This window comes from Diceros bicornis, chromosome 10, assembly GCF_020826845.1.
Source record: "Diceros bicornis minor isolate mBicDic1 chromosome 10, mDicBic1.mat.cur, whole genome shotgun sequence".
In the NCBI taxonomy this organism is placed as follows: Eukaryota; Metazoa; Chordata; class Mammalia; order Perissodactyla; family Rhinocerotidae; genus Diceros; species Diceros bicornis.
In genome coordinates, this window is record NC_080749.1 from 69,001,740 (window position 1) to 69,014,451 (window position 12,712).

A 12,712-nucleotide genomic window follows, 5' to 3' on the forward strand; every position below is an offset into this window, starting at 1 on the left:
CACAACACTACCATAGATTTCCCACTACAGTTTATTTGTCCAAGAAAAGGTTGATAAAAGATTTGTTTAAATAGATGTAAATTGTTATAATCCTGTGGACATTTAATAAATGTCCTGTATTGACTGTTCCCAGCTAACAAACCATGGCTCCGAGCTGTTTTTGTCTTTAGCTCTCCTGCATTTTGTTTTTTGGAATCATTCCTCTCACTCTGACCCATCATCGATTCTACTCTAGCATTTCAGAGCTCTTGTCTCAGTTCTTAAACCAATTCGCTATATGACTTTGGGCAACCCTCTCTTTAGGCCTTAATTCTCTCATATGTAAATTAGACCATCTGTAAGGTCTTTTCCGGCTCTCATATTCTGTGACACTGACCCGTTTCCATCTCTGCATGTACATCTCTCTGCTTTGCTAATCACCTGCTCTTCATTCACCTTCTCGTTCATACCAATTCTACCTTCCCTCACTAAAATACAATCGCACAACCTTTTGCAAAAACCAATGCTGGATCCAGATAACGATATATTACAAAATATAAACATTAAAAAACATAGTTTCACTCCTCCATTAGGGCTTGGTGAAGAATTGTAACCGGAGTGATGAATCCTTGTGTCAAACTGCTTAGTTTCAGTCCAAGCCTGGCAACTGACAGATACCTCCTGTTGCCTCAGTTCCTCAGAGTTCTCTTCTGTAAGTTGGAGACAATAATGTCTCTTATACTGAGCGTGTCACAATAGTGCCTGGCACAAATCTGGTGCTCAATAAATACTGTCATCTTGTACCCTCCTGATTCTGACACCCAGACATCAAAAGCTCTGATAATTTCTTACTTTTGTTTTTGACACATTAAAAAATGTAAGTTCATAATTTGAAGTGCTTTTTATTCAGTTGTCTAGTTTAATCTACCACAGAGTTGCCAGTTGGTGATTGGATGATCTTTAAGAAACGTAGAATGTTATGGTAAATAGTAAGGATTTTAGCCATGTTAACACATCCAGGCTGATTTGATGTTTATTTTCCTTTTCCAATACTCAAATTATTTAATGACTAAAACTGATTAATTGGAAAGCAGGCCTTTATAAATAAATATTTTTACTTCATAAATAATAGTTTTTATCTAGAAAGAAAATGCAGTATCCCTCCCAAGGGTTTGTAAACTAGGGTCTATGAACGAGCTCTAGGGAGACCCTAAATTCCCTGAAATTATATGCAAAATTGTGAGTATTGTTTTTTTCTAGTGAGACACTCCCTGGTTTTCAACAGATTTCAAAAAGGTCATTGACTTCCTAAAATTTGTGTATCATGGTTTAAAGTGAAATAAATTTTTTTTTTGTTTTAGGGATAGAATAATTAAGTTCTAATTTAGTTGCTATCAATGTGAAATTGCCTTTTTATTTTAAGAATATAAAGTTCTATGCAGAAGTGCAAAAAGTAACTTGAATACAAAAAGAACTGTAGAGTTTGGAAAGGTTTTCTGTTTGTTTATTTTTATTGTTTGTTTTAAACTAACATAGGTTTGTGGGAAGTATGGGAAATATTACAAAACGTTAAGAATATAAAAATTGATACACTGCATTGAACTTTATATGATGTTTTCTGAAAATCTCAAGGATTAGTATTATGTATCACAAGTGAATATTCTTGGGGTGCTGAAAATGAAAATGATGCGCCCGTAGACAGACTGGCAGAGTATCCTTGCCGTTTCCAAGGACCTAGACAAAATAGAAAAAAACCTGCCTAGGTCCCATCACAAAAGAGGTTAGTCCTGATGCTTTCTTTCATGGTCATATGAGTTTCAAGAGAGGGCTACCACATGGTGAGGTTGGTAATGTGATCCTGGGGCTCCATGGTAACGGTGAGTATAAAGACTGGGGAGTCCTGTGGCTGGGTCCTTGGAAACTGAGAGTGTTCCTTTTTCATAGTCCCCATCATAGAGGTCAAGGTCCCAGTTATTTGTACTCTAGAGCCTAAAGTATGTTAATGGGCCTACTAACCAGACTTTTGGGTCATGTATATTCATGGCCCTGGAAGAATTAGATTCTAGAGTGTGCAACTGGAAGGGCATCACTGTAGTTGCCTTCTTCCCCTGCAAGGGCAACCCCTTACACCTCCAGCATTGTCAGTGTTAAATAATGTCAGTATTAAAATTAGAAAAAGTACTACACTTTGTACGAGTGTAAATTGCTGTAATATCACTGATGGTCAGAAATCACACTTATATTTATTATGTATTATTTATTTAGGAACCATGACACTAGACAGAATTTTAATCCTTTCTTCCATTAGACTTAGTCACTGCTTTATAGCTAACTTACTAAACTGATGAGGGGTGGAGAAGAGAGTTCACTTCAAAAACATTTATGTACGTTGTTGCACTTAAGGATTTCTAGGCACTTTATAATTATTTTTCAATTCAGTTTGAAAATTGGTACCCCCAAAGCTCAAATAAAGGTGCCAGTATCATTAAGTGCTAGAAAAAAGATGCCGCTTCCCTGTGTCCCTGTGGCTTCAGTAGAACTTGTAACTCTAAGACCATACACTCTTGCCAACTGCAATGCATTTGGAAATTGATGCTATGAAAACATATAAATAGTTTTCAGGTCAAGATAAAGAGAAATGAAACAGATATAACTAGTCCTTGCTTTGGTATGTTTAAAGCAACTTGACCAGAACCAATTTAACAGGAATTTCACTCATGAGAACTAGAGTAGCAGACCTAAAATTCCTAAAACAAACTTTTGTGCTAAACCATTAGACTTTTATAATAAAGTGAAAATCAGAAATCCAGAACTAGTCATAATAAGATAAAACTGTTGTGTCTTTCAAAAAAGGTGAAAACACTTTAATATAATTTATATTGTTTCTACACATTAGATGTAAGAAATGATTTCACTTAGTCATAAGTACAATGAATTTGATTAACAAAATTCTAATTTACAAAATAGAAATATATGCACACATATATTCGTTATGGAATTATAAAATAAAATTAACAATTCTTGTTAAGATATCATCAGTTTATTATTTTGCATTTCAGATGATAGAGTTAAATCATTTTGGTATGCTTAATAATATTTATAAGTATTAAAATAATGGAACGTTGAGATTTGAATACAATGACAGTAAACCATTGAAATTTCACATTCACATTATACAGCCATCATGAATCCATAAGTGAATGTTAATAGTGTAAAAAAATATAAAATGATTGTAGTATAACCACCTAACCATTAGCATATGGAGTTTTAAGACCGCTATTTAATCTGCTAATTTGCCCTGAAATATAAGCAGTTGCTTTTCTGTCATACATGAGATGTCTTTGTGCCTTAATACTTAATTTTAAATGTTCTTACTGTAAAAATATACCAAAGTAAATAAAAAAGGAGACACTTATTTACAAAAACAATGTTGTATACATATTATATAAATGCAATTATCTCAGTCTTTTTATACAATATTGATAGAATCAGTCATTTCCATTATTTTATCATAAAAACTGCCGTGTTGCAAAGACAGGCTGCAATTTTGAAATTTTGATAAAAATGAATACTTTTTGGCTGCCTTTTAGGATAATGCAGTTTCTCCAAGTATGCTACTGAATCGAATGCTGACCTCTAGAAAAACGATTCTTCTTTCGTTAAAGAAAATCCATTCCCCATTTGGAGGTGTATGAAAATGCACCTGAAGAAAGGAGAAACATTATTTTACTGAATGTTTTTATTTGATAAACCTGATAACATCAGCCATTCAACCCATTGTATTAGCACCATTGGCATGGATTGTTAATGTACTGTACCAATCATAATAGGAATGGAAACTTGCATATGGTGTACCATCCCTATTTTTGTGGAATTTCATCTTACCAAGTATGCTATCATACAATATAAATTCAAGTGTATAAGGATGATCCAAATGATGGTGTATAACAATCCTGCATTTTACCAATACTTTATATAAATTTTTCTGTAAATATTAAATGAAACTGTAAAGAAATAGACTTTAAAGCATACTCCTTTAATTCACTAGAACACAAGGAGAATTGCTTTCATTTACCTGCATGTGTTGTAATTTGATCTCCTAGTTCAAAAACTCTGGAAATCATAAACCTTTTTATTGCATTATTTATTTTGATGGTTAAATGCCAACCATTGCATGTATTCTCTCTTTTAGTTCATATACTGTAGCTTGTGCTTAAGTGACTGTAGCATACTCTAGGCTTATAACCTGTGGTACATAATTTCACAGTTTCAAAATTGTTGAGGGGAAGGCCTTCCATGCTTGAGGAAGTTATGAACAAAATATAAATCTCATGAGCACCCACAGCGATCTACTACCATGGCTGGAATTTTCCCATATATTATTTGTTCCTTGCCATTAAAATATAGCATATTAATTGGAGACATCTTTGTGGGAGTACAGCAGGGGCCTGCTGAACCTCTTGGGTTTGCTTGATGTACAAGATGAGTATGAGGATATTTTTGTAAAAATACAAATTCACACTCTCCAGAGCAGTAATTGGCCTTATATCTTTTAGGTGCAATAATCCAATCCCATCCAAAAGCTTCAAAATCCACAGTTAGAGGGTAACGACAGCATCGAGATTCTGTGGAGTGCTCATCACAGTCAAGTCCAAAATCTCTTCTGGATCTTTTTGGTGTGTCTGTTACCTTGACTTCTAAAAAGGGATTCTGTATGAAAAGGAAAGAAGAATGAGTTATATTAATACATCCTGAAACACTTTCCCACCTAAAGACATCATTATTGAAGAAAGAAACTAGTCATTTTGCTTATAGCACATTTATTTTTAAATTTTAGAGCTTTAAGGAATTGTAATTTACACTAGGCTTGATTTTTCCCTTATGGCTCAAAAGAATGTAGCAGCAATACAAATTCCCCTATAGTCAGATCTGTGTCTTTTTAATTTTATTTTCCCCACTTTGAGTATCTAAATGCCTGGCACATAATAGATGTTCAGAAAATCTTTATGGGAAGAAAAGAAAAGAGGGAGGAGAGGAGTGAGGGAAGAGGTTATCTCCCTCTCTTCATGCTTATTAATTAAATATGTTGGCTAAATATGTCTGATGACTTCTGGAAAGATAGGTATACTCATCCATCCTCCGTTCCCTAGGTCTTTACTCTGGGAAACTTGGATATTAAAGCCAGAGCGAAATAGTTACCTTCCAACACTGTATGGATTGTAACAGGAAAAAGGAAGGTAGGGTGGTGAAGGTGTTGGTCTGTGTTTTGGGTTGGAAAGAAAAGCTCTAAGAGGGGGAGGGACAGATTCAGAAGAAGATACAATAATATTTCCTTTATTCTTTCACTGAAAAATGAAAGAATTTCATTTCATTCAGATATTTAAACAATAATTTGCTAGTCTTTCCCCTGCCACAATCTTTGAATGCATTGAGATTTTGTTCCTTTTATATGGAGAAATCTGAGGAATATGTCATGTTAACCATCTCTTTAATAATAATTAAAACCTCTGTTACATTACCAGCTTTACATTAAAATGCTACCTATAAAAAAGAACACTTTATTAAATGATTAATAGTAGTTCTTATCCTATATCAAAATCAAAATAGACCTGATAGTTATTGTTATTTAAGATTATAAAAACCAATAACATCATTTTGGGAGATAATAACATTTTATGTTGCATATTTAAAGAAAAATAGATCATTTGGAAAATTGTATAATCTTAAAAGATTATGTTTTCATTTAAAGTAGATCTGATTTACTAGTTATATATTCTTTTTAACCAAGACCATTTAAAGACTGAAAAGATAGATTTATTGTTTGCAAGTATAATCTTTTGTTGTAAATTATGTCAATAGATGGAAGTAAAAAATATGGTCACATTAAATAAGCTTTTGAAAACAAATACAAAACTAGGTAAGCCGGACAAGTAACTCTAAATTTATAGTAGGTTTTAAAATGGTTTTTAGTAATTTTTATAATATATAAGGTATTGTCATCTGCTTGGCCTGATACTAAATTAGTTGGCATTACCTAAGTAAACTCTTGCACAAGAATGGTAAGGCAGCTCAGAAATAAAGCTAGGTGGCAAAGGTTAACTAGCCTGGAAATTTAAATTTTATTAGATGTAATTCACAAAGTAATCTACATATATATCAGTGCATCAACAGCCTGCAAAATAATAAACATAATGGACATATTTATCATGACGGACCTTAAATATAGTATATTTAATAAAATATAAGCCTAAACATTTTGTACTTAGTTAATTGCTACAAGTAAAAGCATTTCATTTTAATTATAATTTTTGAAGTTTGTTTTTTTCTGCTTTACTAAGCCAAAAAATTTCAACACATTTGACACTCTTCTGAGAGGGAAAAGAGGTTTAATTTGTTGGGTATGTACAAGAATCCATTATAAAGATTTCATGTTTTTGTTCATGTAGCATATCAATGAAAAGCATTTTATATTTCATTCCCAATTCAAAAGAACTACCTAAGAAGTTAAGGACTATGGTATAACTTTTTTTTTTTTAATCCTCATGCAAAGTTGAAGTATCAAAAGGGTATTTCCTACGATATGAAATTGGACACCTACTTTTATTGGGTACAGGGCTGCCATTGGGGTAAGACACCTTTGTTTGGCTTATGAGCATAGAAAACTGGTAGTTATTTTCCACTATTATTCATTCACATTATGAATAAAAACATAACAAGGTTGTTAGAACATTATTTTCAGTTATCACTTACCAGCCCATCTTCTCCTGGTCTTGGGAAGGTTACAGCAAGATCATGACCATTCTCATCTAAAGCTTTGATTTCAATGCCTAAGTTGGATTCAGGTTGTTTGAGCCAATTTTGCAACACTGTCTTCACATCAATGCTCTGCCAAATACCAGTGCCGGGGTTCATGTCAAGTTTCAGAGATCGGATTCCAGTATACCTTGTACCGTCTTTCATGGGTTTGATGAGTCTCAGGATTTGCACAAACACTGTAGTAGGAGTCTTTACGGGTCTCAGATATATCCAGAGTTGGGCCTTTACTACTTTATTGTATTGTATTTTAGAGCTAAATTTAAAGAAGCAACATTTGGGTTTTCCTTCCACTTGCATTAGAAGATCAGCTATAAATGAATAAGAAAAGAAAAAGAGTTATTGAAATTATTTCTTATAAAAAATGAACAAACCCCTCCATATTAATTGGTGAACATTTTTTTTCCATTTCCATTGAAATACCGAATACATATTTAGTCTTTTAAAGTGAAAAACTATGTAGAATTTCATTCATAACTCAGTTAGAAAAATATCAAAGAAAATAATTACTCTAGCTTTTCAGAATTTTTTAGATATATGTTTTTTCAGCTGTTTATGAGGAATCTACTTCCTTTCCAGAGAACTGTGGACTAAGGAAAATTCTATGAAGGAATGAACTGTGGATGAAATTTTAAAATGTTGATGATTAGAGAGAACAAGAGACACCGTGGAGGAACATCCACTTAGAATTCTTTGGGAATCTGAGTAGTTACACTTACTGAGCAGCTGTACCAATCAGTCTGGAAGAAGGAACCCCTCCCCCAGGCCTGAATTACCTGGGGACAAGACACACTGAGCAACTAACTGAGCCTTGGGAATTAGGAGAAAATATAGTACATCTGTTATGTTTTGGCTCTGAAATAGCCTTTTAAAGGAACAAAACTAAGCAAGTAATTAGCACAAAAATTTAAATGTAATATTCAGCCTATCTCAAAAGTTAGAAAATATTGTCTTTAGAGCCAGGCTGTCATTGTAAGCAGAATCACTAGCAATTTCTTTCATTTTGGTTTTCCAAGATTGTTTATAAATAAGGTAAATCTACTCTAGGACTATTTGATAGCAGGGTCTTAAAGGAAAATTATTTGTTGCATTATAACCTGATTACTTAATGAGGAAAACAATATTTTGAAACTGTTCGGAGTCCAGTTTAAAGTGGGTAAAGCACTGTGTCAAGCAAGATCACAGACACATGGCACAGAATCTTCCTTGTCATGCGTTCTCTGCGAAGGTGCCTGTCTCCCTTTTCTTGAGTATAGTTTTGAACTGACTGCAAAAGGAATAGTATGAAATATATTATCTTTCAGAAGCAATGTAGATACTACAGGTAATAGTCCTCTCTCCCATGAAGAATAAAATTATATTTGAGGAGGTTATTAAGCAATGTGCCTGCCTGGAAACACGTAGACCGGGTACTTTCAACAGTAGAACCATGGTCAAGGTGTAAGTAGGACTCTGTGAGCCATAACCTACTGGATTATAATGTTTGTTTCTTAGGCATTTTCTGATAATTAGCTCATGATTATCATTATGCTCTGTTTACTTCATCATTGCTCTTACTAATACATTAAATTTTTAAAAATATTTTTTCCTAACCTCCAGTGTAATAGCTTTCAAAATTAAATATTTTAATTTCTGAAGAACATAAAAACACTGTGAGAAATAGTTTTGAATAACAGAAGTCATTGTAGGTGTTCAGCAAATTCTCAAATAGGCTTAAACATCTACAAGTCTCTTCTCTATTATTAGTGGAAAAAACTTATTATGATAAATGCATATTTTAGGCAACCAAATGCAATTATGAAATCTCATGTAAATTTTTAAAATTGCTTGTAGTATCTCCCAATTTTTGCCTTGGTGGTATTAAGCTGTGAAAGCATAGCATGTTATCTTTGTTATATTAAACAAAATAATATTAATGCTATGCAAGCATTTTATTTTTTTTAGCTTTTTAACTCTCTAAGAAAACAAATAATGCAGCAGATTTCAGTCTCATTAGTGTATTTCTCATGAAATCTTGCAAAAAGAAACTTTTCCTTCCTACTTACAAGCCAACAGCTTGTTAAAAGAGCCTGAAAATAGATCTGTTTCTCATAAACACTAGAACAACAGTCAGCAGAGTTGTTGATATACACTAACAGGGCTACTTACACTCTGTAGGCATGGTAATGATCGTTTCCGTCGTCGCGTGGTAATCATCATCTTCCAAAGAGCCATCACTGCTGTCATCTCGCTGGACGTCATACTGATCAATCAGTTCCCGGAGCGGAGGAGCTTTGGGCAAAAGTTGTCTTATAGCATCTTTGCTGATGTTAGGAGCTGTTTCCAGGCGAAGTTTACTGAGGATTTGAATTTTTATGGCTTCTATTCGCGAAGATTTAGTGTTTTGTCTCCAAGTACATGCATTACACAGCCCCTCTTTTTCCACATTTTCTTTTTGCTCGCTGTTCTCATTTAGATCCACTGGACCAGCAACAATCAGCATAAACAGGTAAATATAAACATAGATTTGCAGTTTTTGCATGATTTTAAAATCAGTACAATCTTTTGCCTGGCTCTTATTTCTTCCTTTTACTTTTCTTTTGCTTTTGAGTAATGCCAAGCAAAATTTTAATGCCTGTACAGTCTGAGAGACAACTTGCCACACCAGTGAATCTTTTATCCTGTATTCCAAGTGGCTTTTTATATTCCAACTTGGATGAGACAAGTGTCGTCAGGATCTATGATTGGCTCTCGCTCCACAATGAATCTCGCTGTCAGAGGTTAAAACCCTGTCTGTCACAAGTCACCAAACAGTATTTTGTTACAGTCAAGGGTGAGCTGATTCATTTGACTACTTCATAAAAGAAGTAAATCTGCAAATAATGAAAGATATATGTGATATTTGAAAAATTAAAGTCTGTGTTAACAATAATATAAACTACACTTAAATCTTATTAATCTTTATATGTGAAACTCTTGTTATAATTTAAATAAGTAAATCTTAATTTACACTTCATACTTAAAAAGTTGAAATGTTACTTCCTCAAAAATTAAAATGATTTTTTATTATTTAGGTAAGCATTTGAAGTAAAAAGAATTTTATTTGTTGTATTAAATTATTTTTAGTGCTGTGTAATTAGGGCAATATAAACTTAAATTAGGAAGACCTGTTAAAAGAAAAGTTAAGATTGTGATACTAGTAAAAGATTTTCAGCTATAATTTGAGAAACTTGTTTTCCTGACTAAATTCTTAGCACATGTTGAAAATCATACTTATTATAATGTTATATTGCACATGAAATTATTTTTAAATAATTTAATGTCTTATATTAATATGAAAATTATACTCAATTTTTGACTGATTACTATTAAGTTATTTCCTCTTCTCAAGTTGCAGGTTAATATCATTCAGAAGATGTGTTTCTTCATTGTTTATTACCAGGACATAATGTCAGCTAGTAGAAAAATCTCTGAACTTAGAATAAGAAGATAATGGAGTTATGACTGACACTGCAGCACTTACCACAATTTGCCTCCGATTTCCAGTGGTCGAAGTAACAAGTGTACTATCTTTTCTCCATAAATTATATCAGAATATTGTGAACACGTAAAAGGGAAAGAGCACCATATTAAAGGGGTGGCCGTTTTTTTGTTTCTCAATACTGTGATAAGTTTGCACCCCTTTGCCAATTTTGCATTTTGACCAGAGGGCAGACACCTGGCAGGGATTTGGGGTAAGGTTGGGAGCAGAGAATAGAGCTTTTTGTTCTCTAAATTTAAGTGGCCTCTGTAGGGACCAAATCTCAACCTTAGTTTTGGGAGCCACAAGATCTAATCAAATGAACTATTAAAGAGCTGAACAAACATAGCCAGTGAGAAACAGAAGCTGTTTCCAGGCCACACGAGATTTCTTCTTCCTACTGCTTTTTGGGAAGCTAAGGACTCCTAAGAGAGTTAATCCATTACTTTTTTTTCCCCCAAGAGAATGCAGTGGCTCGTATCAAATATTTATTTTTTAGGTCACTACCACTTTTGCACATTGTACACTGATTTACTGCCTCAGTGCACTAAAATGCAACTCAGTAGCCTGAAAAGTTAATGCATTTTCATCAAATTCTTAAGAGGTATCTACATCTCTTGAGAAAAAATGGCCTTACATAATGCATTAGATTTGCCCATCATTAAAGATTAAGGAAAACCAGACACAAACCAGATGCCCTGAAAGATTTCAGATACTCCTTGTTGTGGGACAATATTAGATCAGGCTTATAAAGTTTTATATATTTGGTAAATTTTTTTTTTAAATAATTTTATTTATTTATTTTCCCCCAAAGCCCCAGTAGATAGTTGTATGTCTTAGCTGCACTTCCTTCTAGTTGCTGTATGTGGGACGCGGCCTCAGCATGGCCAGAGAAGTAGTGCGTCGGTGCGCGCCTGGGATCCGAACCCGGGCCGCCAGCAGCGGAGCGTGCGCACTTAACTGCTAAGCCACGGGGCCGGCCCATATTTGGTAAATTTATTTTTCAATGTATAAATCTTTGTAATGTTATAATAATTGTAAGGTATGCTCCTATACACTTCTTAGTAAGTCATACCTTTTTTTTTTTTTAACTTGATTAGAATTGGATAGCACTTGGGAACTCAGACTCTGGAGTCAGATAGACCTGAGTTCAAAACTCAACTTTGCCAATTATAACTATGTAATAATGGATGAGGTACTTAACTTCTCTAACCTTCAGTTTCCTCATAGAGTTTTAGGGGTATGTAATTTAATAATGCATGTAAATTGCTGAATACAGTGCCTGTCATGTAGTAAGTGATTGATAACTGGTACTTGAGCACTTGGTCTGTGTTGCCTGCAGAGGGATTTGAGATTATGCTTAAATTTATCCTCCACATGAACTTGCTTTTGCTTCAGGTTGTAGCTGCCAATTATCAGGTTCACATAGACTACCTCTCCAGGCCTCTGAGCAAGTAAAATTTTCTAAGGCAGTCCTATTACAAGGCATGTTTCAGCTCTTTATTCTTCCTATCTGGAATAAAGTAAACAAAGGTTATCATTTCCACATGTGGTCAATGCTAATTATTCATGGATTCCATATTTGCAAATTCACCCACTTGCTAAAATTTATTTTAAGCCCCTGAATCAATACTCCTTGCACTTTTGTCGTCATTCATGCACATGCACAAAATGGCGAAAATTTTGAGTCTTCCCACACACCTTCCCAGCTGAGGTCAAACAGACAGCTCTGATTCTGTAAACAAGTGCCCTTTTTGCAATCTAGTTAGTATCATGTCTTTCACATTTTTTTGTGTGCTTTTTTTGGGTGATTCTGCTGTTTAAAATCACCCCCAAGCATAGTGCTGAAGTACTGTGCTCCTAAGCACAAGAAGGCTGTGATGAAAAGTAGAATGGTGGTTGCCAGGGCTGGAAGGAAGGATGGGGAGTGGGGAAAGCTGCTGTTTAATAGATACAGAGTTTCAGTTTGGGAAGATAAAGAGGTTCTGGAGATGAAAGTTGACGATGGTTGCACAAAATATAAATGTACTTAATGCCACTGAACTGTACACTTAAAAATGGTTAAATGGTCAATTTTATGTTATGCATATTTTTACCACAGTTTTTTAAAAAAGAAGGTTATGATATGCCTTAGGAAAAAAAATTTCTTATGGTAAAATACATGTATTAGATAAGCTCTGTTCAGGCTTGAGTTATAGTGCTGTTGGCCATGAGATCAATGTTAATGAATCCACAATATATATTAAATAAGATATCTTTAAACAGAAACACACATAAAACAGGATTATATATTGATGGATGAAAGTGTTACGACCAGAGGCTCACAGGAACATAACCTTGTGTTTCCCCTAGGAGCAATTGTTCAGTAACCACTCATTCAGTGTGGGCAGTGACTTGATGGAGCATAACCACTGTGAATAA

General features: G+C 34.0%; 1 protein-coding gene across 1 annotated transcript; it reads right to left on the reverse strand.

Moving 5' to 3' along the window:
• Positions 1–4,308: 4,308 nt before the first annotated feature.
• MSTN (myostatin) lies at positions 4,309–9,313 on the reverse strand. The gene is made up of 3 exons (XM_058548651.1): positions 8,941–9,313; positions 6,730–7,103; positions 4,309–4,689 (listed from the first exon to the last, which is right to left on the reverse strand). Exons 1-3 carry the CDS (start codon positions 9,311–9,313, stop codon positions 4,309–4,311), a joined length of 1,128 nt encoding a protein of 375 aa, XP_058404634.1.
• Positions 9,314–12,712: the final 3,399 nt, after the last annotated feature.